The sequence below is a fragment of the Brachionichthys hirsutus genome, chromosome 10 (genome assembly GCF_040956055.1).
Source record: "Brachionichthys hirsutus isolate HB-005 chromosome 10, CSIRO-AGI_Bhir_v1, whole genome shotgun sequence".
In the NCBI taxonomy this organism is placed as follows: domain Eukaryota; kingdom Metazoa; phylum Chordata; class Actinopteri; order Lophiiformes; family Brachionichthyidae; genus Brachionichthys; species Brachionichthys hirsutus.
Genome location: NC_090906.1, coordinates 13067551 through 13093657, shown reverse-complemented (window position 1 = coordinate 13093657; position 26107 = coordinate 13067551). Strand labels below are relative to the sequence as shown.

Below are 26107 nucleotides of genomic sequence, written 5' to 3'. Positions count from 1 at the left end.
TGTGATGCTGTTGGAGAAGAATCACCTGTGAAGAGCTTGATTGACTCAAGCTGGACTTTTTTTCTTCTTTTCTGGAGGAAAACCACCGTGTTGGACTGAATAACTGTTCCGTGGGCCTCTTTGACAGCCTCAGAACTCCACATCTAGTGTATTCAGGATTTATTTAGTCAAGTCTCGCCTCCCGCTCGGTTCTTTTTAGACAGGCAGCATACCCCTTAGCTTTGTTTTGGTTTTGTTTTCTTGTGCATGCTGAATTCATTTTTATCGGTTTTCAAAAGTGCCTCCAAATGAAATGCCTGGTCGCATCACACTGCATTAAACGAGTGTTGAAATATGTTTGGAAACAAAGATTGTAGAAATTGTGTACCTCCTATTTGTGAATTTATTTCATTGCCACTACGCAAAGAAATCTGTGTAGTCCGGGCGTCGGTAACAATTTGGTGGAGCAATAAATCCCCGAGAATGGAGTGCACACGTCAATTTGCTGGATGAGGCCCTCCTCTCCGACGTTCTGTTATTTTAGCAGCCGCTCTTTTCCTTTCCTGTGTTGTCCTCAGTAGTAAATGTGACGCATGCTTTGATATTTTACTTTTGGTTTGTTTCTGTTGAATTTTCGAGTGTTTCTGTATTCAGTATGTGTGCCCGTTACGTTTCCCCTGATCCATAATCTCATTCTGCACACAGGACTATTGCAGATTTGCCTAATGTACAAAGACAAAATACTGATGTATATTTTTCATGTTATGAAACCTGTCCACCTGTAGTGTTCTTCTAAAAAAAAAAAAGACTTTTTTTCTCCAATATTTCCTCGTGTGTTTTTAATTTAGCTGTGTTTAGGATGCGACACAAATTTTTCATGAAAACACAGACAAAAAAACAAACATTTCCATTGTAAAAATGACATGTATTGATAGAATTACTTTATACACCCTGTTTATTTTTCCAAATCTGCCACTAGGTATTGAAGATGTTTACAAATGTCAATCTTATTGGTTTACCTTGATATTTGTTCTCTTTTGAGGGGAGTGATCAAAGAGCCTTTATTTTTTAGACTCCCACATGATTGACCTGTTTTTCTTGTTCAGTTGCATAAATAGAATTTAGTGTTCCAAAGTAAAATTAACACAAAATTCACCCATGATGGAGGTAATAGAAGACTGAACAACACGACTCACTATTATGTTTATTAAATCCTCGAAATTAACCCTTTATTTTAAAAAACCGATCAGATAATTGAACAGATAAATTATCTTGCTGTCAAGATGATCACTACCGTTGAAATACATATCCCAATTTACCTCATATTAGAAATGTAGGTTTAGCAGGAGCACCTGAAGGCAACACGGATTTTACATCAAGTCGGAATTTAGTAGTTGACCGTCTTCTTCTGTTGTCGCCTTGATTTAAAAAAAACAACTAGTTAATCTATCTGCCGGAGTAGATCTAAATATCCTCACCCTCAGCATAAATATATAACGAGATATAACGCGGTGCCAGTGGCGAGTTTCGTTTTTTTGTAATGCGATAAATTATTAACGTGCCTTGGGCGGTCAGTGAACGCAGCACCGCTGCTCCGTCGTCTCGCCTCCTCGTCATATCGCGAGAACTAACTATCAGGCCGCGGAGCTAGCGCTGAGCAACATGGCGGAAGGTACGAGGTCGAGTCTTTCCACAATTTGACGCACACGCCCTGTTTTCCGTTCCCGCTTGCTGGTCGAACCGACTCAAGCGGCGTCTTCGCAGTTTACTCAGCCGCGCACCGTCCGCGGTTTGATGTCCTACGACACTTGTCACACCGGCAAGCTCGGCCATTAGCCGTTGCTAGCCGAATGATTTTTTCCAATAGCTACCAGTTAGCCAAAGCGCCGCCGGAGATGTGGGTGGGTTGGGCTGCGGAGGACGCGTTTAGTTACGGGACATTACGCCAAAAAATACTCTGACAGAATTGACGGGGTTGTATTAATCTTGAGTTAATTGTAACCGCATCAAGCTAACGCTAAGTTGCTTTACCTGTGCTAGCTTGTATTTCAGTAGCTTTTATCTCGCTGGCTTGAATAAATGACATTACTTAAAAAAGAAGCTCTTTTTGGGATTGTTGTTTAAGGGACTTTAAATGTGAAGGAGGCCTTACAGAACCAGGCTGGTGCGTCGCTCCCATTTTCACCACCTTGCAGAAGGCAACACCTTTTTATTGGGCTTCATCATCAGGGGATGTCCCTGATGATGATGATGATGTTCCTGAGTTTCCACCTTGGATCCAGGCATACTGTTGTTATGGTGACACTGCTTTTGTGACGAGCAGAAGGAATCTTTTCATCTGGGCGTGTTAAATGTTTTATAAAGAACACCTTTGCAACTCTTTAAAAAAAATGGCTTTAAAATACTTCTATAATCTCAGTATAGTTCGGAGGTGCATTTTAAGAATCTGTCGGCGGGCCCGTGCTATCACCCTTCTGGCGTTGAGCCGGGTCAGGTGGTTTTACAAGGGAGGGCAGAGTAATGTGCCGACTCGGCGTTCTCTCCTACTAAAACCTCGCTGTTTGAGAGGAAGGAAATGGGCCTCAGCGAATCTCCTCTTGAGCAACGAGTTAGTGTTGCAACCAGAAGTTCTGTGTGGGAGATGGCGAGCTTTGCTTAAAGTCTTTTTCTTTCCGTCTTGGGTGATGCATAAAATTGATCTTGATAAATTATTATCCATCGTGACAAAAAAAAAGGGCTTGAGTAACATTTGTCAGAGCTCGTAGGTGCAAATCCGAGTCCCGACCTTGATTGCAAACTTCTGTGTGCTGCTGCTGTCGGAGCGTTCCTCTGAAATGTTCTAATCTCGTTCCTCCTGCCTCCTCTACCGTGTTGTGGAGCAGAGGAGGTGGCCAAGCTGCAGAAGCACCTGGCCCTGCTCAGGCAGGAGTACGTGAAGATGCAGCAGAAGCTGGCCGATACGGAGCGGCGCTGCGCCGTGCTCGCTGCTCAGTCCCCGGTCCAGGGATCCCCCGGAACCGGAACCGGAACCGCCAACACCTTCATTAGCCGTCTCCTGGACATCGTGGGCGAACTCTTCCAGCAGGAACAGTACAGGTGAAGGTCACCTTGGCAGAGGATGGGATGGCTGCGCGGGGACATGGCGCTGTCCTAGACGTCCTGCGCGTTTCGCTAGTGGGGTGTTTTTGGGGGCTCGTTTCTGAGGGACACGTTTGCTGGTTTTGCAGCGATCTGAAAGTGAAAGTTGCGGGAGAGACGTTCTACGCTCACAAGTTTGTGCTGGCGGCTCGCAGCGATGCCTGGAGTCTGGCCAACATGGCCGCCACCCCAGAGCTGGACCTGTGTGGTGAGGGCCCCCGGTGTTACTCAAATCACAGTTAACTTCTAATCTGCCTTTGTTAGGCTCATAGACGATGGCTTGCTGTTTATTTTGGAACGTTTTACTACACGCTGTCAAAAGTCCAGTATTGATCTGGATTTGTTTTTTACTAGCGACGTCCCGATCAGGTTTTTTTTGACCCCGAGTCCGAGTCATTTGATTTTGAACCGATGGAGTCCCGATCCGATACTTCTTTAATGCATAAAATAAAAAATAAAGACGAGTGGAAAACGGATCCAGGATGTCCCTTACATTTATTTTAATCATCTTATTTCAACATTTAACTCTTAAACGGAGAACTTCTGTGGTGTAGCTTGAACATTCAAGTAATAAATAAAATACTTTTTTCACTTTGGACTTGGACTAGTGACTAATATTAAATCCGAATATTAAAAATAAAACGAACAGATTGTCAGCTTCAAGCTAGTCCAGGTAACTGCCTGACAAATTTAAAGAGCATCTCAAATTAAATCTTGCTTTGCATGCATTGCATTCCCAGATTGCAAACCTGAGGTTGCCATGGCGATGCTGCGCTGGGCGTACACCGATGAGTTGGAGCTCAGCGAGGACGACGGCTTTCTTATCGAGCTGATGAAGCTGGCCAACCGTTTCCAGCTCCAGTTGCTGAGAGAGAGGTCTGCAGCAGAGCGGGACGAGGCGGAGCAACGCGTGTGACCTCACAGCCTGAAAAGTGTTTCCTCTGCTGGGTCAGGTGCGAGAAAGGCGTGATGTCCTCGGTGAATGTCAGGAACTGCATTCGGTTCTACCAAACGGCCGAGGAGCTGAACGCCACCACGCTGATGAACTACTGCGGGGAGATCATCGCCAGCCACTGGGTGAGAACCTTCGGCGTGTGTGTGCGTGGGCGGCGTAGCCCGAGATCTCCTTTGGGACTCGCGGTTGTCTTCGCCTCGGTCTCCCGTTTCGGCTGAAACTGGTCGCTGCTTTGCTTTGTCTAACGCAGACGCTCTCTGGGTTGTCCGTTCTTTCGTTAGGATGATCTGAGGAAAGAGGATTTCAGCACCGTGGGTGCCCCGCTCCTGTACAAGATGATCAAATCTAAGACGGAGTACCCTCTCCACAAAGCCATCAAAGTTGAGCGAGAAGACGTGGTCTTCCTCTATCTCATCGAGATGGACTCGCAGGTCGGCTTCACGCCGACGCCCGATGCTAACCGCTCGCTCCTCGTTTCATGCTATAGACGGGATTAGCTTTGTGTCGACGCCTTTTTGTTTTCAGCTACCTGCCAAGCTGAATGAACTGGACAACAACGGCGACCTGGCGCTGGACCTGGCGCTCTCTCGTAAATTGGAAAGCATCGCGACCACGCTGGTTAACAGCAAAGCCGACGTGGACATGGTGGACCAGAGCGGCTGGAGCCTGCTGCACAAGGCCATCCAGCGAGGTCGGTAGGCTCGGAGCCTCCGCCGGGCCGGGTCGTTCTGGTGAAAGCTTCCTCCCGACTCTTCATTTTTCCTTCCCCTTCTTCCAGGTGATGAATTCGCCTCCGTCTTCCTGATTCGCCACTCGGCCCAGGTGAACGCGGCCACCGTCGGCGCCGTGGAAACGCCGCTTCACCTGGTCTGCTCGTTTAGCCCCAAGAAACATTCTTCAGAGGTGATGAGCGGCATGGCGCGGATCGCAGAGGCTCTGCTCAAGACGGGGGCCAACCCCAACATGCAGAACAGCAAGGGCAGGTCGGTCCCCGGGCTTTGTGGCTTCTTGGAGCCACGCGGTGGCGACGCCTGACTTGTTGTTGTTGTTGTTTTTAGAACGCCTCTGCATGAGGCCGTGGCGTCGGGGAATGAGCCGGTGTTCAACCAGCTGCTACAATGCAAACAGTAAGAATGAGCGATGCTAACTTTGTGTCTCGCACAAGCCCGTTTAAGGACGCTCGTGTTTGAGGTTTGTCCACGTTGTTAGACTCGACCTGGAACTGAAGGACCACGAGGGCAGCATGGCGCTGTGGCTGGCCCTGCAGTACATCACCGTGTCCTCCGACCCCTCGGTGAACCCCTTTGAGGACCGGACGCCGGTCCTGAACGGCACCTCGTTTGACGAGAACAGCTTCGCAGCGCGGCTCATCCAGAGGGGGAGCGACCCCGACGCGCCCGACGCCGCCGCAGGTGCCGCGTCTCAACTCCTCACGGTGACGATCTGGAACTGGACCGACACTCGTCACCGTCTTCACGTCCCTGCGTTTTATCCGTGCAGGAAACTGTCTGATGCAGCGGGCGGCTCGGGCGGGGAACGAGGCGGCTGCTCTGTTTTTAGCCGCTCATGAAGCGAAGGTCAACCACCTCAACAAATGGGTGCGTAGGAACACGCGACAAGCAGGTGGTGGGTGTGGTCACGCTTATACCGGTATGACACGGCGTTGAGTCACGCCCGTCTGTCGCCCCTTTGCCCCCGGTCAGGGCGAGAGCCCCCTTCACACGGCGTGCCGCTGCGGCCTGGCGAGCCTGACGGCGGAGCTGCTCCACCAAGGAGCCAACCCCAACCTGCAGACCCAGAAAGCCCTCCCCGATGACAGCCCGACGGGCGTGGCTCTGCAGACCCCCCTCCACATGGCCATCGCTCACAACCACTCGGACGTGGTCTCGGTCATCCTGGAGCAGAAAGGTCAACATGCGTTGGATCCGCTTTAGCCGCTCCTAAATCGATCCGCTCATGTTTGTCTTGATGCTTCCGTTGCAGCCAACGCGCTTCATGCCACAAACAACTTCCAGATCATTCCGGACTTCAGCCTCAAAGACTCCGTGGACCAGACGGTTCTGGGCTTAGCCCTCTGGACGGGTATGCACACCATAGCGGCTCAGCTGCTGGGCTCGGGGGCGTCGATCAATGACGCCATGTCCAACGGACAAACGCTGCTTCACATGGCCATCCAAAGACAAGACAGCAAGAGCGCCCTCTTCCTGCTGGAGCACCAGGCAGACATCGGTGTCCGGTAATGACCCCGAAACCGGAGCCGGGTCGTGTGATGGTTCACAAATCAAGCAGAGTTCAGTTCCTTCTCCCAATAACTTCCTTTAACTTCCACCACAAGGACCCAAGAGGGACAGACGCCCCTGCAGTTGGCCATCAGCAACCAGCTTCCGTTGGTGGTGGATGCTATCTGCACACGAGGCGCCGACATGTCTGTGGTGAACGACAGAGGGGACCCTCCGCTGTGGCTGGCGCTGGAGAACGGCCTGGAAGACATCGCATCCACGCTGGTGGGAGGAGCGCGTCGGCGAAAAGCGTTCACGTCCGCTGGCGAGAGCGTTCCCCCCGGGCTGACTCTTATGAGTCCTGTTTGTCCTGCGTAGGTCCGCCACGGCTGCGACGCCACGTGCTGGAGCGCGGGGCCCTCTGGCTGCCGGCAGACGCTACTGCACAGAGCCGTGGACGAGAATAACGAGATCTCTGCTTGCTTCCTCATCCGCAGGTCAGCCGTCCTCCGATGCACGTATTTACTCAACAGTTATCGAAACGTGCTAAGAGTAATTATATAGATGAAAGTACTTACACTGTGTGTGTGCGTGTGTGTGCGTGCGCGTGTGTGTGTGTAGTGGCTGTGACGTGAACAGCTGCAGGCGGCCGGGCCCTAACGGGGAAGGAGACGAAGAAGCCCGAGACGGACAAACACCGCTCCACCTCGCGAGCTCCTGGGGGCTGGAGGAGGTGGCGCAGGGCCTTCTGGAGTTTGGAGCTAATGTCAATGCACAGGTCGGTTCTGCTCGGTTCTGTTCGTTCGGCGGGCTCCTTTCTGCCTCGTGCTGCACGGTCGGAGCGTGAAAACGGCTCCGCTGAATCCCGACCGTCTCTTCCCACCCCGTTCCTTCTTTCCTCGTCCCACGCCCGCCATCTCCGTCAGGATGGCGAGGGCAGGGCGCCCGTCCACGCCGCCATTAGCAACCAGCACAACGTCATCATCCAGCTCCTCATTTCCCATCCGGACATTCGCCTCAACATTCGCGACCGTCAAGGAATGACGCCGTTCGCCTGCGCCATGACGAACAAGAACAATAAAGCAGCGGAGGCGATCCTCAAGAGGGAGCCCGGCGCGGCCGAGCAGGTAGCACGGAGACGGTTTCTCACCCCCCCCCCCCACCCCCCCGGTTTTAAACGTGTCTCGTCTAGGTGGACAACAAAGGGCGAAACTTTCTCCACGTGGCCGTGCAGAACTCGGACATCGAAAGCGTCCTGTTCCTCATCAGCGTCCAAGCCAACGTCAACTCCAGGGTCCAGGACGCAGCCAAGCTCAGCCCCCTCCACCTGGCCGTGCAGGCCGGCTCGGAGATCATCGTCCGCAACCTGGTAGAAACCTGTCACCCCCCCCCCCCCCCACACACACACGCCTGTTTGAGTGCCGTAGAAAGAGAGGCGCGGTTCATGCGTGACTTTTTCTTCAGCTGCTCGCCGGCGCCAACGTGAACGAGCTGACCAAACACAGACAGACGGCGTTGCACCTGGCGGCCCAGCAGGACACGCCCACTCTGTGTTCTGTGCTGGTGGAGAACAATGTCGACTTCGCTGCCGAGGATGAGAACGGGAACAATGGTACCGAGATTTGGGCTTGTCTCGCACAAAGGAGTGATTTTATGACATTCCTGCTGAGCCAATTATTGATGAACAGCCAATCGCCACGGCGGCTCTTTGCTCTTTGCAGCTCTGCACCTGGCTGTGATGCAGGGCCGCCTGAACAACGTCAGAGCCCTTCTCACCGAGTCCAACATCGATGCCGAGGCCTTCAATCTCAGGTGTGTGTGTGCGTGTGTGTGTGCGTGTGTGTGTGCGTGCGCGCGCGCTGTTCAACCAGATGTAATATCAAAACGTCCGTCTCCCATTACGTCTGCTTAGGGGTCAGTCGCCAATGCATGTGCTCGGGCACTACGGGAAAGAGAACGCCGCCGCCATCTTTGAGCTCTTCCTGGAGTGCATGCCCGAATACCCTCTGGACAAACCGGACAACGAGGGGAACACGGGTAACGCGGCGCGCTTTCATCATGGCTGCTGTCTGCACCCTCACCTTACGCTGTGAATCGCCCGTTACTGCAGTTCTGCTCCTGGCCTACACGAAAGGGAACGCCAACCTGTGCCGCGCCATCGTGAGGGCCGGGGCGCGGCTGGGCGTCAACAACAATCAGGGCGTCAACATTTTCAACTACCAGGTTGCAACCAAACAGTTGCTCTTCCGCCTTCTCGGTAAGCGTCTCTGCCGGGGACATCGCCCCCCCCCCCCCCCTCCCCCTCAGGGTCTGTCTCTGAGACGGTTTTCTGTCCCGGTGCAGATATGCTGTCCAAAGAGCCCCCTTGGTGCGACGGCTCCAACTGCTATGAATGTGTCGCCAAGTTCGGCGTCACAACTCGGAAGCATCACTGGTCAGTCGTCGTTTTTATTCGCATTAAATATATACGCACGATAAACGGCGGCTAATCCCGTGTCTCCTCCCCCACCCAGCCGCCACTGTGGGCGCCTGCTGTGCCACAGGTGCTCTATAAAGGAGATACCCATCATCAAGTTTGACTTGAACAAGCCGGTGCGGGTGTGCGACATCTGCTTTGACGTATTGACTCTGGGGGGCGTGTCATAATGCGGCGCCCTGGATGTCTTCCGCCCCTCCCACGCACACGGGCGGCGCCGGGCCCGACTCGGCCCGGCTCTTCGGGCACACCAGGACGAGGGGCAGCAGTAGAGAGACGTACTAACAAAAGGTCTCCTGGACAGTTAAGGACGTCGTCTTTTATACTCTTCCATTATTCCATCCGATGGAAAACGATCGATGTTCTAGCAGGACGTTTCAAACGGGAAGTGAGATGCCTTTTCTTTTTTGTTTTCTTCTCCGTAAAGTGGATTCAGGCAGGACTTCGGGTTCGGCTGCGATCGCGAAGCTGTCTCCAAAGTTCAGTGTCGCTAACGATTAGCTCTTATCACAGAAGCAGGTTAGCTGCTACCGAAATGCATTTCACGTCGACGAACGCTTGAACTCGTCACCTCTGGAGGGGCTTTCGTTTTATCCGTTGGGACATTTCAGTCGGCCGCTCTCATGCCTTGTTACCGTCCCAAAGACCGATTCAGTGCTTTCCTCAGATTTACAGGAGCGCAGAGTAAAAGCGTGAAACGCCACGACCCGAGAGATCTGTCTGAAATAGTAACACGCTCTCCTTCGCTCAGACCAATTAGCATTTTAAATCTCGGTTACTTCCACCTGGGGTTGAGTTCCGACATTTGACGCCGTATCGCTTTGCTGCAAGGCGGCGCAGCCGGTTAAAGGACGTCGGGAAACGAGCGCTTTCGGTGCCGGCGTCGGCCGAGATGAGCGGGGACGCTTAACGCAAGCAGGGGGGAGAGGAAGTCAGTCCCAAAGGGAAGCTCGCGTACAGAAATCCGACTATGCCTCTGCGTGCCGTTTGTTTTGCAGCCTTTTACTTCACAAAAAAACAAATCATGACATCGTTCAAACGATTACATTCCACTCGCGACCTGCCATGAGCTCCGTGTAGGACGCCGCGACGTCGCCTCGAGTCAAGGGCTTGTCTCGACCATCCCGTTTACCCCCCGCCCCCCCGCCGAACGGGTGCACTTTATCGAGATCGCACGGCATTTCCTGAACAATGGGCCGGCCTCTGAGTATTGTTGAATTGTACAGATAAATGTGTGATATTTTTGACCACTACAGCCGTTTTGTACTTTAATGCAGTTTGTGCTTGTGACAAACCTGAATCTTGCCTCTGTTAATCTTTTATGCACATTGTTTAATCTTTTATGCACATTATATCGTATCTGTATGCCCAGATATCTGGTCTGTCTCTTCCTGGTGTATCCTTTTAGAGAAGGGGGGGTAGGGGCGCACAAATTTACATAAAGGTCATCAAAAGCAAGCGCACAGAGTCTTCTTCGCGCGACCCTCTAATTACGCCGTCGTTTAAAAAGTCTCTTCCTGAGTTCTGATTGGCTCTGGCTGTCCCGCAGGCTAGTCGTCTGCAACGGCGCATGAGTCGCCACGCGGGTGACAGCCGTCGTACCGCTGCAGGTTCGGGTCTCGTTCTGCTGCGGATGGGTCTTCAACGCAGACACAACGGACGCCACTGGACCCTGGGGAGAAGAGCTTCCGGGGGACGCCTGTCCAGCCTCGCTCCACGCCACCACTGGGTTAAAAAAACGAAATTGTTGAAATGCGAGACACGCTGTATCACACGGGCGCTGTGTGCTCGTTAATATTGGGCTCGGGCTCGGGTTCCATGCCTCTTTGTGGAGCACCAGACTCGTCCTCCCCTCGCGGCGCTCCACTCCGAGTTGCAGGGCGGGAGGCGGGACTTCTCCAAATGAGACTGGGCCTTGATTCGCCGGCCTTCCTCCAGCGACGCGCGCGTCTGCAGCAGGGTCTCTGTGGGCCCCCCCGTCTCGCTGTAGAACCGGCCGATAACCAGACCTGGAACGCAACGAAGCCGAGGCGGGTGTTCTGGTGAAGGTGGTGGCTGCCGTCGATCGGCTCCCGGAGAAGCCGCCATTACTGAGAGTGTGATTTCAGCGAATAACCTCTAAACTAATATCAACTAAAGGTTTGTTCGGTTTCATGGTTGAGGAATATAAATAAATGCAGGACCATTACTTTGGTGCCAGATGTTTCCCCGGGTCAGAGGTAGGACTCCAGAGCCGAAGGGAAATGACTGATCGACATGTCAAAGGTCAGAGATTCTCTCACCCACAGGTCGGTAGTCTCTCTGGTAGAAGTCCAGCCATTCGTAGAGAGCCACCACCTGCAGCGGGGTCAGACTGGACACGTCATCGGCCACGCCTCTTCCGGTGAAGTCCCCAGTGATGAAGGCCAGGGAGGCGTCTTTGCCTGAAAACACAAAGTCCTGTTACACTAAAATAAAGTCCGCGCTTCTGTTTTAATGAAGATCTGGGGGGGTGGAACGCCCCTTCTTCATCATCATCATCATCAATCACCTGCCATGAAGTGGTAAGCCCCCCCGGGGCCGTAGTGCCTTCGCCCTTCACGCACATCAAAGACTTGCCCCAGGATGGCCAGGAAGAGGCCGTCGCTGCCTTCCTCTCCGGTAAACAGGGACAGCTCGCTGCGGCTCAGGAGCCGCACGGCGGGTCCCGGGTCCGGATCACTCCCGAACCCGAACCTTCCGGACCACCGGTGAGCCAGAAACACCGCGGCCAGCGACAAAGACGCGGCGCACGCGTATCCGAGCATTCTGCCTCACCGGCGACCCGCTTCCATCATGTCGCAGCCCGTCCGATAATTAGAGCATTAGCTACGGACAACACGGCAGGCGCTTCCGGCATCTGGACTGCGCATGCGCAGATCAAGCGCGCGTGACGTCTCGGTGGCCGGAGGACGTCCGGCGCGTCGGTGCGGTAGCAGCTGAGCTAACGGCGGAGCGCTAGCTTCGGGGCTCGGGGTCTGTGTACGGACCGGTTCTACCGCCGAGAAACCGACACCCGGTGGGCGACGGAGCATTCCGGTGGCGACATAGGTCGGTTTGGCGAGACATGGGCAACGCCGAAAGCGGCTGCGGGGGAGGAAGCGGCGACGAGGAAGACGTGGAAACGGAGAGCCCGGGCTTCGCGGAAGACAGCCCGGCCTCTGCGGCCACCGGCGGCGGCGGCTCCGGTTCTGGTCGGAGCGGAAGGGCGACGAATAACGTGACCGTGGCCACCAGCGGGCCGCCCGGCCCCGCGGTCCTCCTGGAGCAAGTGAAGCTACGGGAAGGGGCCGCCCGCGTCAGCGACTCCGGGACCGGAATTCAGGAGTCCGTCCTGGCGGGGAACGAGGTGGTTCTGGTTCGGTGGATGGAGGACCGGCTGAACCGGGGAGAGGAGTCGGTCACCGTGGAGCAATTCTGCGAGGTGCTGGAGAGCAGAGACGCGCCGCGGGATGAGTGCGAGGAGGTGCGGCGACGCGTTAGCACGTCAGGCTAAATACGATGCTAATCAATGGGGGCTGATCTGTCATCAAAGGCGGCATCTTGTGTTGTTTTTATTTATAATCTCAAAGTGTGAAATAAACCGGCTTAACCGGGGCCGGTGTTCCGGATGTTTGTTGACGGACACCTGTCGCAGGTGGAGGGTTGAAAGGTCACTTTACGATGACCGAAGATGACCTGCTAAACAGACGTGGCGTATTTATGACGTAATAATGCGGTGGAACGGTCGATTGATCCTTTAACTGAGAATGGGCCAGCTGTTAGCCGGTTCCTGTCTCAGGTGTGTGGGTCGTCACGTGACCTGTCTTTGCCCCCCCACCCCCCACCCCCCCCACAGGCCTTTGGACAGTTTGACGCCGAGGGGGACGGCGTGGTGGACCTGGAGAGCCTCCTGATAGCGCTGAAGAGCTCTAACGGAGCTAATCTGAAGGGAGAGCTGAGTCATGTGATCAGACAGCTGCAGGCCTGCTCCTTGACTCCAGGTGGGAGAACAGATGTGAACGAGTCTCAACCCCGAATCGGCAGCGTGGACGAGTCTTGACCCCGAATCGGCAGCGTGGACGAGTCTTGACCCCGGATCGCTTCCCCCCCACCCACTTGTTTTTGTGTTTTTTCCCCTTCCTGGTAGGTTTTGTCGACATTTTCTCCAAGACCAAAGACCGGCTGGGCGCTCACGCTTCCAAGATCCTGAAGTTCTTGCACAGAAACCGCATTCCCAGCGGCGCCATCCCTCTCCCTATCCTAGAGGGCTACAACAGCATCTGCACCATGAGGTCCAGCGTGGTCCAGGACTTCCTGCAGGTCCTGGTGCAGAAAGAGAAAGGTGAGCGGCGGGCGGGCTAATGCTAAACGTCTTTTAGGCTCCTAACCTGCGTGGTGCCTCTTCCAGATTTAGACATCCAGTATAAAGCGGAGCTGGATCACGACCCGGAGGTGGACAAAGTCAAAGTGGTGACGCAGTGCTACAGCACGATGGAGGCGTCCTCCAACGCCGCAGACGTTCACAAGATGACCAATGGGGAGACCGCTTCCTTCTGGCAGTCGGACGGCAGCGCCCGCTCGCACTGGATCAGGCAAGAGCATCCGTGGGGCGGAGCCGTGGCCGGAGGCGCCGCAGCCGACGTGATTTCAGACGAACGCTCTCTCTCTCTCTCTGCGTCTCGTAGGTTGAAGATGAAGCAAGACGTGGTTTTGAGACGCCTCGCCATCGCCGTGGCTTCCAACGACCACAGCTACATGCCTCAGCTGGTCTCGGTCGCCGTCGGGAAGAATCGGCGTTCCCTCCAGGAGATCAGGGATGTCCGAATCCCCAGCAATGTCACGGGCTACGTGCCGCTGCTGGAGAACGCCAACATCACGCACCCATGTGAGTCGTCAACGTCGGACCCGCGGCGCGGCGCGGCTCGGCTCGGACTTGTTTTTGGGCTTGACTTTTGAGCCGGCTCCCTTTGCTGAATTACTTGTGTGGTTTTGACCACGTTAGTGAGAGGGAGGAGCCATTAGATGTTGCCACGCCTCCAGATCACACCCAGAATCCGTGCTCTGAAGTGTAACCTGCTGGAAGATGAGCTGTCATTATAGAGGACATTGTAGAGGGCGCTATAGAGGACGCTATAGAGGGCGCTATAGAGGGCGCCATAGAGGGCGCCATAGAGTGCGCCATAGAGGGCGCCATAGCGGGCGCCATAGAGGGCGCCATAGAGGGCGCCATAGAGGGCGCCATAGAGGGCGCCATAGAGGGCGCCATAGAGGGCGCCATAGAGGGCGCCATAGAGGACGCTATAGAGGGCGCCATAGAGGGCGCCATAGAGGGCGCCATGGAGTGCGCCATAGAGGGCGCCATAGAGGGCGCCATAGAGGGCGGCATAGAGGGCGCCATAGAGGGCGCCATAGAGGGCGCCATAGAGGACGCTATAGAGGACGCCACAGAGGGCGCCACAGAGGGCGCCACAGAGGGCGCCACAGAGGGCGCCATAGAGGGCGCTATAGAGGACGCCATAGAGGGCGCCATAGAGGGCGCCATAGAGGGCGCCATAGAGGGCGCCATGGAGGGCGCCATGGAGGGCGCCATGGAGGGCGCCATGGAGGGCGCCATGGAGGGCGCCATGGAGGGCGCCATGGAGGGCGCCATGGAGGGCGCCATAGAGGGCGCCATGGAGTGCGCCATAGAGGGCGCCATAGAGGACGCTATAGAGGACGCCATAGAGGGCGCCATAGAGGGCGCCATAGAGGGCGCCATAGAGGACGCCATAGAGGGCGCCATAGAGGGCGCCATGGAGGGCGCCATGGAGGGCGCCATGGAGGGCGCCATAGAGGGCGCCATAGAGGGCGCCATAGAGGGCGCCATAGAGGGCGCCATAGAGGGCGCCATAGAGGGCGCCATAGAGGGCGCCATAGAGGGCGCCATAGAGGGCGCCATAGAGGGCGCCATAGAGGGCGCCATGGAGGGCGCCATGGAGGGCGCCATGGAGGGCGCTATGGAGGGCGCCATAGAGGGCGCCATGGAGGGCGCCATGGAGGGCGCCATAGAGGGCGCCATAGAGGGCGCCATAGAGGGCGCCATAGAGGGCGCTATGGAGGGCGCTATGGAGGGCGCCATAGAGGGCGCCATGGAGGGCGCTATGGAGGGCGCCATAGAGGGCGCCATGGAGGGCGCCATGGAGGGCGCCATAGAGGACTTGGAGACGATGAGCTCTAGAGAATGATTCATCTCGTCCGGGTCTTCCTGATTCGACGTCTGTTTTACGCCAGGATTCGTTAATGATCGAATGAGCGACTTCGTGGTTAAGCGGTTAAATCTCTCGGGCCGCGCCCGTGGCCGGCGCTCCGCCGACGCCGTGGCTTTTCTTTCTTTCTCTGCAGACATTCAGATCAACATTAAGCGATGTCTGAGCGACGGGTGCGACACGCGGATTCACGGCTTGAAGACGCTGGGCTATCAGATCACCAAGTGTAAAGAGGTGTCTGTGTCGGACGCCTCGGCCATCTGGTACCTGTCTCTCCTCACCTCCTTGGTCACCGCGTCCATGGAGACCAACCCCGCGCTGGCTCAGACCGTCCTGCAGAGCACCCGGTAAGACGGCGGCTCTGAATGCTTGCCGTTTTTCCGGTTGGCTTTCTCAGAGTTGTTGTTTTCGTTTGTGTTGCTCTCAGAAACGCCTTGCGGCACATGCCTCCTCTGTCCCTGACGCCGTCATCTTCAGAGTTCCCCAAGTTCTTCTCCTCCAACATCCTGGAGGAGGTGGACGGGTTCCTGCTCAGAATAGCAGAGTAAGGGACGGGCTGGGACGCCGTCGGCGCCCTCAGCCATCACGGCCACGCCGACCTCGGATAATACCAAAGCTCTCTAGCGGATAGAGGAAAGGACGATGGTCGCACATGCCTGTTTCGCATAGTAGACGGAATTTTCATGCACCGAATTTGGCTCTCGAGCATTTCCTTGAAGTGATTTTCACGTAAGTGTCGAGGGAGAGATTCTCCTCACGTGGGTTACGGTTAATCTGAGGTAAATAATAATGGCGTTTATCGTTCCACGGGAAGAAGACGGAACATTCAAAACGTCCCCTGACTGCGCGTCTCTGTCCGTGTAGCTGCTGTGTGAGTCCTGACGCAGAACTGACCCTCCTCGCCTTCGCCCTGGCCAGAGGCAGCGTGGCCAAGGTGCTGCAGGCCCTGTCCTGCGTCAGCGGCCATTTGCAGGCCGACTACAAGGCCGGCGCCCTCATCGCGTCGATGGCCGCCGTCCGGCTGCGGCTGCTTAATCGCAATGGTAACGCGGCGAGAACCTCCCTCACGCCGCCCCCCTAGAGGCAGCACAGAGGAATGACATTAATGATTCCACGTCTCGCGACAGGGAAGCCTCTCCAGCTGCACCTGCAGGCCTGCGACGTGAAGAGCAAAGAGGAGAAATCGGGACCGGAGAACATGCTCCTGGAATCCTCCACAGGAGACGGTACGGGCCGAGGAGCGTCCCCGTTCGGAGACGAGCGTCCTCGGACTCGGGTCTAACCCAATGTCGTTGCTGCCGCCAAGGTTTCCTCACGGAAAGCGGCAGGAAGAGAGCCAGCGTGATCCTGTCCACGGAGGACCAGAGTAGCTTCCAGGTCACTCAGATGAGGATCAAGGTGAGGCTCCTGTTCAGGCGGCGGCGGCGGCGACGGCGGCGACGGCGGCGAGGGATTCGTTCACGAGTCGACTCTGACTTGTGTGATTTCAGGTGCGAAAAGGAGCCATTGGAGCTAAATGTGGTTTGGTGTTTGCGTACAAAGAGGAAGACCCTTTCGCTGCGGAGAAACACTTCAAGAGGTTCAAGAAGTACGACGCCTGGGACTACAAGGACTACAAAGAGTTCGTGCAGGACAGGTAAGCGTTCCGTTACGGGCGCCTGGATGTCCCCGTGTGAACGCCGCCCTCTGACCTGCAGCGTGAGGACCCCGTCGCAGTCGGAGGACGAGCCGATCGGCTGGTTCGAGGTGGAGAATGATTGGAACGACGTGGAGATCAAGCTGCAGCAGTGTCGGGTCGCAAAGGTGCGTCCGGCGTCCGGCGTCCCTTTCAAATCTCGCTATTCGGTTATCGTACTCCAGCCGCTCAAGCGTCCGGACATCTTCACTTTGCTCTCCCGTTTTCTCGTCTCGCCAGTTCCTGATGGTGAAGTTCCTGTGCACCAGGCAGGACTGGGTCGCCGAGCGCCTCGGCGTGCAGTCCCTTAGCTTCAGCGGCTACCTCTGCCCGCGGGCGGAGAGGCTCGCGGACCTGGACGACCTCGACCCAGAGGCCGAGAGCGCCGACCGAGACGCCGTCTCCGGCCTGTGTCTGCTGAACAAGACGCTGTTCTTCATACAGCAGCTCACGCGAGACACGGTGACGAGCCCAGCGGCGTTTCCCTGACCATCGTTGGCGTCACGCGCCGAGTTCACGCGTCGTTGGTTCTAGTCTTGTTCTCCGTCTCCGCAGGACGCCTCTCATTTCAAGCAGAAATACCTCCTGGACTTCGGCGGTCTCAGCCTGAACCTCTTCTGGACGTTCTACAGTAAACTCAGGGAGCTGTGAGTCGTAGCCGCGTCCAACGGCGGTCTAAAGGGACGTCTCCGGGGACTGACCTTTCGTGTCTTTCCCTCAGTGAGGGAGAGGAGGTGTTGAAGAGCCAAGTCCTGCTGCTCCAGCTGATGCAGAACTGCTTCCCGATGCTGCCCAACCCATTGGAGCTGAAGGGCGAGGGCGTGGCGGCGCCGGCGGCGTCTGACGCCGTCAGGGCCGTCTCGGATCTCTACGCTCACCTCTGCCACGGTAAGACTCGGAAGCCGCTCTCTGGAGGAAGTCCGTAGCGGTGGAGGCGTGTCTTAAATAACCGCCACGGACCGCGTTTCAGTCGTGGATGGGCCGGGTGGCGAGACGTTGGTGAAGAAGGCGTTGCACAAGGAGGCGGTCCACGCCATTCTGGGCGGAGCCGCTGTTTTCTTCCCCGATAAACGCGTCAGGCGGGACAGACTCTTCCACATGATGGTGAGTCTGTTGCAGAAGAGAGAAGCGCAGTCAAACATATTGATTTGATGATGATGATGATGATGAAGATGGATCCGTCTGCCTTCTCACAGAAAAATATCACCGAAGAAGAACAGCCGGAGTCTGTGATGGTGACCTTTGAATCGCTTTGCAGTTACTTCAGGTCAGCTTTCAAACACACGCGCTCGTGCCCGTGCTCGTGCTCGTGCCCGTGCTCGTGCCCGTGCTCGTGCCCGTGCTCGTGCTCGTGCTCGTGCTCGTGCCCGTGCTCGTGCTCGTGCTCGTGCACCGGCGTGCGGTTGTGCTTTAACAGCTTTCCCTGCACAGTGATCAAGACCCAAGCGGGCTTCTCCTGCTCCCCCCTAAGGGGGCGCCGGTGGACTTTGACATCAGCCCCATCCTGTCGGTCATGGAGACTCTGCTGCTGGTGGCGACCAAAGAGGTAGAAGCGTGGCGTCTGACCCGAAAGCGTCTCCGGGGTGTCCTCTAACGCCCCCCCCCCGTCTCTCAGTGCGAGGTCATGATGGTGGATGGGTGGCGTGGAGCCAGCAGGGCGGTGTTGCTCTCCTTGTTCTGGTCTCTGCAAGGGAGTCTGGTCTCCTGGTGCTACCTGCAGCTCAAAGGCGGAGCCCCCGGCGCCGCCGCTTCGGATCTGGCTCGAGACATTCTACAGAGATGTGAGACGCAGCCCCGACGCAGCGGCGAGGTTAGATCCAGCGTCGGATTCGTTGGATCCGTCCTATGAGGTTTATTTCTTCCTCCAGACGTGGATCAGTTCCTGGGAAGTGTCCGAGACGCCCTCGGCTGCCGGTTGAAGAGCTACACGGGTGCTGAGATTACTGACAAGCTGGGCAGCTCCATCCTCGCCACGGTCTTCAGACAGCTGGTGACCCCCCCCCCCCACACACACACGGCTCTGGGGTCCCTTCCTGCTCCGTCCCTAACGACTCCTCGCCGCCCTTGCAGATGATCCTGCTCCTGGAGCTGTGCTCTCTGGACGTCCCTCACCGCGTCCTGCTGAGTAGCTTCTCCTCTCTGGTGGAGCTCCTCAGAGGCCTGTCCTGTGATACCGGAGACATCTTCTCTAAGGTCCGTCCGCTCTGACCCGTGAGTCCCGTCCACCCCCCCACGTCTGACCCCCCCGTGTCGCCGCCGGTAGGTGGATCAGGAGAGCTGGCAGCAGCCCCAGCAGCCGGTGGTGCTGAGAACCTGGAACATGGAGTCTCCTCACAACTACGAGAACAGCCGCCACGAGACCACCGTCTACGCCTGCCCCGGAGCGACGGCGTTCGAGCTGGAGTTCGATGAGCGCAGTGAGACGGAGAAGAGGTGGGCGATGGCAGATATGAGATGTGTGTGTGTGTGTGTGTGTGTGTCCCGAGTGCTCCCAACCATCCTCAATCCTCGTGATGTGCTCAGGTACGACTACCTAGAATTCACGGACTCTCGCGGTGGGAAGGTCCGCTACGACATGAAGGTTGGAACGGAGAAGTGGCCGAAGGTACGACCGGCCGGCTCCGTGTTCGTGGCGCCTGATTTGTAGCTTCCTCTGCGTACTCGTGCTGATCCTCTCGACTCCTGCAGAAGGTCACGTTTGACGCCGGGCCTCAACTGCAGTTCCTCTTCCACTCTGATAGCAGCAACAACGAATGGGGCTACAAGTTCACCGTGACGGCGCTGGGCCTCCCCGATATCACCGTCTCCTGGATGTCAGACCTGCAGCTCCTGGTGGCTCGCCTTATGGGTCGCCTCGCTTCCAGAACCCTTTCCCTGCGATCCCCTCACGGTGAGCTCGGCTTCCCGAAGCCTTTGGATTCTTTCTCGGAGCCTCTGATGGTTTGGTTCTGTCTCCTCCAGAGACACGCGACGTTAAGGAGCTTCCGCCGCTGAAGGCGTCCCACGTTAGGTCCTCTCCTTTGTGGAAGCCCATTCTCCGACACGGCTTGTGTGAGGCGGGGCCCCCAAATCCGGCTGAGACGCCCCCAGACCAGGTAAATGGAAATCACGCCGCTTCGTGTGGCGCCAGCCTCCGTTGAGGCTTTAAAGCTCTTTGATCTGTCGCCTTGGAAGGTGAATTTGTGGACTCCTGAGGAGCTGAAGGGTTTCCTGGAGGACTTTGCCCGCTGGGATCCTTCCCAGGAGCCGACGGACGGCAGAGCAGAGCTGATGAGGACCGTCATGCAGTCCTGCAGAAAACAGATAACGCGGCACGAGTTCGCCGCGGGGCCGAAGACGGACCAGGCTGTGAATGCCATTTGGGCGGCCATGATCTACCACACGCCGGCGCTGAGCCGCGCCCTGAGGACTCACGGTGAGGCCCGGGGGGGTCGGTGAACGTCGAGCCGTGTTCTATCCTGGTTAATCTGTACGGTCGACTGATGGCGTTGGTTTCTCCCGTCTGCTTCGTCGGCTCTGAGCAGCCAATCAGGACGGCTGCTCTTGTCTGAGTGAAGAGTTCATGCAGGTGTATTCACTGGCCGACGGCATCAGAACATGGATGGTGAGTTTGCCTGAAACGCGCCTCTGCTGACTTCCTGCGGACGAGCAGCCGCGTTACTGAACCGAGACTCCGCCCTCTTTTCCTCCTGCCAGCTGGAGATGAAGCAGAGATTCCTCGTTGGTAAGATGAACGTTCCGGGTGAGAAGGGAGAAGGGCCAGAAGATGAGGTCACCATGGAGTCGCTCGGTGAGGACCCCGGATTACAATGGCGTCCTTTTTTTAAACTTTCCACGTGGTTGACGCGGTTCCTTCTCCTTCCCTCCAGCTGACGTTTGCATCGAGAAGAGCCTCCTGCTCTTCAGATTCAGCCCGTGCGGCGCACCGGATCACGACGGTGACTCTTCCGGCGCTGCAGGGGGCAGCAGCGCTCCTCTCCTCCGCTCGGGTTCCATCTCGGAAGCCGACTTCCAGGCCAGCCCCTCCCTCGGACGCCAGGCTGCGGGGGCTGAGAAGGGGAGCGAGGCCCGGCCGGCACGGAGCCACCCGCCTGACGCTCGACCCAAAGCGCCGCCGAGAGCCTCGCCACGCAGCCGGGGGAACCGGCCTCGCCCTCGAACCTGCCCCGCAAGGCCCCGTTCACCCGGGCACGGCTCCGCCTCCTGTCCTGCCGCTCTGCAGAGGAGCCCTGGATGGCCCCCTCCGTTAAGGACTGCTATCCGATAACCAAACACATCCTGAACTTCATCAGGGACCAGTCGCTCACAACAGCCAGGTGACCCGCCATTTTGTTTCTCCCCTCTGACTGTGTGAGAGAAGGTGCTTTAACCCCCCCCCTGCCCCCGCAGCATCCAGCAGACCCTGTCCTTGAGCAAGGCGCAGGCCGGGAGCGTCTGCCACCGCCCTGGAGATGGTGCAGCAGTGTTTAAAGTCCCTGGGGAAGCCACACCTCTTCCAGGCGCCGTGCATCCTGTTCCTGCAGGAGCTGCTGGCGTGCCAGAAAGACTTCACCGGGTGGGCGGAGTCAGGAATTCCGGGTGGATTAGCGACTGAAGTCAAAGTAAATAACTCGCCGTCTTCGTCTTCAGATATTTCTCCCAGTTGTCAGACAGCGGGCAGAAGCTGGGCGAGGAGGTGCGGCGTTCCTACCATCAGCTGGTGCTCCGGCTCGTGGAGGCGGTGCAAGGCTTCGGCAGCCTCGACGAGAAGTGAGCTCTTACCGCCGCGGCCACGCCCGATGCTTGCAGCGGGCGTGGCCGTGTGGTCTGACCCCGGGCTCTGCTCCCCAGAGCGCTCCTCCCTGCCTTGTCCTGCGTGCAGACCTGCTTGTTGCATCTCCTGGACATGAGCTGGGACCTCCCCGACCTCCCTCTGTTCATGGACATCAAGCTCCCTGACCTCCTGCTCAGCATGGCCCAGGAGAACATCAGCGTGCACGACATCGCCATCAGGTACGATCGGAGCGAGCCCCCCCCGAACGCTGTTTACGTGCCGCCGCGTCCGCGGTTTAACTTCCTCTGCAGCCAGTGGACGGAGGACGACGAGGTCGCGGACTACAAGAAGAACCAGGAATGGATGGACGACTGCATGGACGGGATGTTTGAGAAGTGGTACGAGAAGATCGACGAAGAGGAGTCCGCAGAAGACCGGAGAAAGGTACCGCATAAAAGAAGGTCTGAAACTGGAATCGCTGGGGAAACGGGGAATATTGGAAGGAAGTCGGCTGTCGATCCGGTGTAGCGTAGCATATTAGCTTAGCATGAAAACAGTTTATTATCTGAGTTCTGCCAAGCGAGACAAACGCAGACTGAATCCTGAATCCGTTCCCTTTTTGTTTGAATCTGAATTGAATCTGAATTGAGGTTTTCCCCGACGGCGGGAGAGGAAGGTGCGATGGCGGCTGCGCTCCGCGTCCTCGTCTCACTTGCCCGCTGCTCCTCACAGATGCACATGTCATCGCCCGCTACTGTGACCTGCTCAACGTGGACATCTCCTGCGAACGGCTGCGAGAGGATGGCGCCGTGGCACCGCTACCGGTGCCTGCAGTGCATGGATATGGACCTCTGCAAGACCTGCTTCCTCAGTGAGCGCCTGCGGGGAATATCTGCCACAGAAAAAGAGCGGGGGAGGGGGGGGCTGATCTTCAGAGGATGTGTGTTTGCTTAAACCAGGCGGCGCCAAGCCCGAGGGCCACGAGGACGACCCCGAGGTGGTGAACATGGAATACGCCTGCGACCACTGCCAGGGGCTGATCGTCGGCAGCCGGATCAACTGCAACGTGTGCGAAGACTTCGACCTGTGCTTCGGGTGTTACCACGCAAAGAAGTACCCCGACAGGTGACGGGAGCGTCATCACGTTCTGGTTGGGGGGGGGTAACGCGGCTGACCTCTGCTCCTTCACGGCGCCCCCCGCAGCCACCTGCCGACGCACCGGATCACGGTCTACCCCATGGTGACCATACGCATCAGCGACCGCCACCGCCTCATCCAGCCCTACGTCCACAACTACGCGTGGCTCCTGTTCGCCGCTCTGGCTCTCTACACGTCAGAACTGTGCAGCGACGACCAGACGGAGGGCCGCGGGTTGGACGGCGCCGCCTTGAGGCAGGCCGCGGCCCTGCAGGCCAGCTGCTCTCAGCTCGTCATCGACTGCTTGCTCAAGAGGCAGACCGGGAAAGGTGAATCCAGACCGGACTCAAGGGAACGCAGATGAAAGAACCGTCTGGGAGGCCAAACGTTTACCTCCAGTGTAGCGGTTCTGGAGCCTGTAATGCTCTCTTTTATCGCTAACCTTCCGGTGACCTCCTCCTCCTCCTCCTTGTAGGCCTCCGCTCTTCGGCCTTGCTCACTCTGCTGTCGTCCGGCGACTCGGCTTCTGAGGGCGAGCTGTGTCCGGTTTCTCCGGAGTCCTCCCAGGAGCTCGGCACCACCGCGGACACCTCCTCCATCCCGGCAGCACTGCAGCTATTTGCTCCCCGTCCTCCCCCAAAGACGAGGTGACGTACGGAATTCACATGAGGAAATGCTTACTTACACATCTGTAATCTATAATCAGTGAGTTTAAACCATCAGAAGGGGAACGGGTAGCCCGCTAGCAGACGTACAGTAGTACCTCAGCTTACGAATGTCCCTACATCCGAAAGTTTCAGGTTACGAAGTATCTGAATGGGAAATATTGCCTCTCGTTACGGAGGCGTTTCAGGCTACGAAGTCAAAAATAGCTGCTCGTAGCTGCTCTGCCATTGGCTATCGCCTAAAATCTGCCTGGCAACCCCGTTGCGTATGCGTGTATCCCAGCACGCTATTCGTGTCCCCCTCGTGTCACCCGGAAAAAGTGTTGACAAGTCGGGCTATTGCTCATTATGATGACGTCTGCCTCGCACATTTCCGACGGATTGTCAAAAGCCGGCAAAAGCAGACGTCATCGGATCAGTTTTTCAAGAAACGCGAGGCAGAAAACACCGCAAAGGACCAGTAAACAAAGAGGACAAAAAGTAACAGCTAACAGGTAGATTAATATTTTAAAAAATATCATAATGTAGCGTCCGTCGGACGCTGGAATAAGCACACGACGGGTAACTCTCTGTGTGTGTGGGTGCCGCGAGGAGGAGGAGAACGGGAGAGCTACGGGAGCTACGCAGCTCTCCCGTTCTCCTCCTCCTCCTCGCGGCACCCACACACACACACCGCCCCTCCTCCCTGGATGCCTTTGCGGACTCTCTGCAGCGTAGGAATAATGAACACTCCTAAAACATGAACCGTTACAATACTTTTGCGGGGCTTGGAACGGATTAGTGCATTTACATTCAAATGCGTCCTCTACTTACGAAGTTTTCACGTTACGAAGCTACTCCCAGAACGGATTAAATTCGTAAGTAGAGGTACCACTGTAGCCACGATTCAACGGGCTGTGAGCCGGATGCGCTTGTCTTTAAACCAACAGAAGAATCCATCCGGAAAGGAGGAAGCAGCAAAGGAGGTGCGTTCTCCTCTTCCTGCTCCATCAGACGGGGCGTCCCCCCCCAGCGGGGAGGGGGAGCAGACCAAGCTGTTTACCCAGGACACCCTGGACTCGTCCAGCCTCAGTCAGTCACCGTCAGTGTCCAGTGAGGACGCCCGATGTACGTCCAGAGACGTCTCTGTCCCTCACGCTGTCTGGCGTTTCTCTTTTTTTATCGTTCTGTGATTTTCTTCGGCTTTTCTTGTTTGCACCGTTTTCAGCTTTGGAATCTGCCCGTCGGACGTTGTCAAGGAGACGGATGAGAGGCTGCCCCAGGTTCCCCTTCAGGAGCACGTCTTCTCCGAATGCTCCAGAGAGAGGATCCTGGGCCTGCTGGCGGCCATGCTGCCGCCAGCCAGACCGGTAAGGGAACCAGCGCCGTGTATCCGGGTTGAGCCGCACGGGGAGCTTCATTATCTGCCCTGGCGTTCCTCAGGGCGGTTCCTTGTCCCCGCCCAGTCTGGGCTCCGTCCTGCCCCAGCTGTTCAGAGCCGTCGTTTCCAACGTCGGCTCTCTCAACGAGACCTTCCACCTCACTCTGGGGCTGCTCGGCCAGCTGCTGCTCCGAATCCCGCCGGCGGAGGCCGACGCCGCCGTCGTGGAGGCCCTGGCCGACAAACACGAGCTGCTTCTGCAAGGAGAGGCGGCGGGGGCGGACGCCGGGGGCTGGAAGACCACCCAGCTGCTGTTCAGCCTGGGCGCCGTTTGCTTGGACAGGTAGTAAAACAGAACGGCTCGCGTCTGCTGCCGGTTCTTCTTCTTCTTCTTTTCCACGGCGCGTGAACGTCTCCTGCTCTGCAGCCGCATCGGCCTGGATTGGGCGTGCACGGTGGCGGACATCTTGCACAGTCTGAACGCCAGTCCCGAGTGGAGCAGAGTCATCGCCGCCTTCACCGACCTCTGCGTTCAGCAGCTGCCGCAAACTCTCAGGCGCACCAACCTGTTCACCTTGCTGGTGCTGGTGGGCTTCCCGGAGGTAAGCGGAGCACGCCCCCCCCCCCCCCCCCCGTCGCCGCCCCCCCCTCACCCTGCTCCTCCGTGCCTCTCCCAGGTGCTGTGTGTGGGCACCCAGACGGTCTTCATCGACAACGCCAACGAACGGCACAGCATGATCTTACTGAAGCATTTCACCGAGAAGAACCACGCCGCCGTGGTGGACGTGAAGACGCGCAAGAGGAAGACGGGTCGGTCCCGCCCGTCTCTGCGCGTCCTCCGGGGTTCGGTAATAAACATGTAATTAACACTCCGGCCGCGCTTCGCAGTGAAGGACTACCAGCTCGTCCAGTCTCGGGAGTCCCCTCGACCCGGCCTCCCGGGGCAGACGGGGGGGCGGGTCTGCACAAGGACCCTGCTGAGCCGCTACCTGAGCAACTTCACCGCCATCATCAGCCACCTGCTCCAGAGCGGCCAGGACGGCGGCCCCCACGATGCCGTGGAGGCTTCCTGGGTCCTCTCATTGGCCCTCAAGGGCCTGTACAATACGCTGAAGGTAGCCGCGAGCCACGAGTGTGCAGTGACGTGTGTCCGATCATGTGACTCATCCTCGCCCCCCCCCAGGAACACGGAGTGGAGAAAGCCCAGCAGGACATCCAGCAGTCGGGCCTGACCCAGCTGCTGGTGAGGAAGTGCAGCAAAGGGACCGGCTTCAGCAAGCTGTGGCTGCTGCGGGGCGGGACCTGGAGATCCTCTCCATCATGCTCTACTCCTCCAAGAGGGAGATCCACTCCATGGCGCAAGACCCGGAGCGGGAGCAGAGGGAGCCGGACAAGGAGCCGGACTCGGATCACTCCAGCTGCTGCGCCGACGACAACGACGTCGTCAAGGCCGATCCCCTGGACGGCCTCGACGACGAGACCAAGATCTGCTTCCAGGTGACGAG

The 26107-nt window shown here is 57.1% G+C and overlaps 3 protein-coding genes across 3 annotated transcripts in view; 2 read left to right on the top strand and 1 right to left on the bottom strand.

The window, feature by feature from the left end:
• The first annotated feature begins 1641 nt into the window (after window positions 1-1641).
• On the top strand, window positions 1642-8955 carry ankfy1 (ankyrin repeat and FYVE domain containing 1). The gene is made up of 24 exons (XM_068744379.1): window positions 1642-1651; window positions 2862-3075; window positions 3207-3325; window positions 3858-3993; window positions 4071-4194; window positions 4354-4503; window positions 4598-4763; window positions 4851-5055; window positions 5131-5199; window positions 5282-5484; window positions 5573-5670; window positions 5776-5980; window positions 6056-6308; window positions 6408-6576; window positions 6670-6788; window positions 6913-7069; window positions 7218-7418; window positions 7484-7660; window positions 7756-7903; window positions 8013-8103; window positions 8204-8328; window positions 8402-8548; window positions 8635-8725; window positions 8805-8955. Exons 1-24 carry the CDS (start codon window positions 1642-1644, stop codon window positions 8935-8937), a joined length of 3510 nt encoding a protein of 1169 aa, XP_068600480.1. The 3' UTR covers window positions 8938-8955.
• A 144-nt stretch (window positions 8956-9099) lies between these two features.
• On the bottom strand, window positions 9100-11629 carry cyb5d2 (cytochrome b5 domain containing 2). The gene is made up of 4 exons (XM_068744380.1): window positions 11298-11629; window positions 11050-11190; window positions 10590-10776; window positions 9100-10492 (listed from the first exon to the last, which is right to left on the bottom strand). The coding sequence occupies exons 1-4, from the start codon at window positions 11551-11553 to the stop codon at window positions 10318-10320; spliced, it is 759 nt and encodes a 252-aa protein (XP_068600481.1). The 5' UTR covers window positions 11554-11629; the 3' UTR covers window positions 9100-10317.
• Window positions 11630-11730: 101 nt separating this feature from the next.
• Window positions 11731-26107, top strand: part of zzef1 (zinc finger, ZZ-type with EF hand domain 1) — a 21128-nt gene continuing 6751 nt past the window's right edge. Inside the window, 49 exon segments of the mRNA XM_068744032.1 lie at window positions 11731-12251; window positions 12624-12768; window positions 12915-13109; window positions 13176-13359; window positions 13453-13652; window positions 15149-15359; window positions 15440-15556; window positions 15877-16055; window positions 16140-16238; window positions 16319-16410; window positions 16503-16648; window positions 16710-16815; window positions 16928-17149; window positions 17243-17334; window positions 17409-17575; window positions 17658-17791; window positions 17884-17954; window positions 18119-18233; window positions 18303-18468; window positions 18556-18677; window positions 18758-18880; window positions 18951-19120; window positions 19211-19292; window positions 19376-19577; window positions 19649-19782; window positions 19862-20102; window positions 20212-20291; window positions 20384-20477; window positions 20557-20799; window positions 20802-21003; window positions 21077-21125; window positions 21127-21242; window positions 21317-21436; window positions 21518-21679; window positions 21752-21884; window positions 22173-22179; window positions 22182-22228; window positions 22230-22311; window positions 22400-22565; window positions 22644-22906; window positions 23053-23172; window positions 23175-23224; window positions 24172-24341; window positions 24343-24369; window positions 24450-24591; window positions 24665-24945; window positions 25030-25204; window positions 25280-25412; window positions 25491-25717. Of these exon segments, the coding sequence (XP_068600133.1) occupies window positions 11853-12251; window positions 12624-12768; window positions 12915-13109; window positions 13176-13359; window positions 13453-13652; window positions 15149-15359; window positions 15440-15556; window positions 15877-16055; window positions 16140-16238; window positions 16319-16410; window positions 16503-16648; window positions 16710-16815; window positions 16928-17149; window positions 17243-17334; window positions 17409-17575; window positions 17658-17791; window positions 17884-17954; window positions 18119-18233; window positions 18303-18468; window positions 18556-18677; window positions 18758-18880; window positions 18951-19120; window positions 19211-19292; window positions 19376-19577; window positions 19649-19782; window positions 19862-20102; window positions 20212-20291; window positions 20384-20477; window positions 20557-20799; window positions 20802-21003; window positions 21077-21125; window positions 21127-21242; window positions 21317-21436; window positions 21518-21679; window positions 21752-21884; window positions 22173-22179; window positions 22182-22228; window positions 22230-22311; window positions 22400-22565; window positions 22644-22906; window positions 23053-23172; window positions 23175-23224; window positions 24172-24341; window positions 24343-24369; window positions 24450-24591; window positions 24665-24945; window positions 25030-25204; window positions 25280-25412; window positions 25491-25717 (7203 nt within the window). The 5' untranslated portion in view covers window positions 11731-11852.

Excerpts from the sequence above, each read along its gene's own strand:
- ankfy1 (XM_068744379.1), top strand. Across the intron at positions 8,104-8,203 it reads GCCGAGGCCTTCAATCTCAG|GGGTCAGTCGCCAATGCATG; the intron begins GTGTGTGTGTGC and ends ACGTCTGCTTAG. Across the intron at positions 8,726-8,804 it reads ACAACTCGGAAGCATCACTG|CCGCCACTGTGGGCGCCTGC; the intron begins GTCAGTCGTCGT and ends TCCCCCACCCAG.
- cyb5d2 (XM_068744380.1), bottom strand. The coding sequence starts at position 11,553 with ATGCTCGGATACGCGTGCGCCGCGTCTTTGTCGCTGGCCGCGGTGTTT. Across the intron at positions 11,191-11,297 it reads GGCTTACCACTTCATGGCAG|GCAAAGACGCCTCCCTGGCC; the intron begins GTGATTGATGAT and ends TTGTGTTTTCAG. Across the intron at positions 10,493-10,589 it reads GTCTGGTGCTCCACAAAGAG|TGGTGGCGTGGAGCGAGGCT; the intron begins GCATGGAACCCG and ends TTTTTAACCCAG.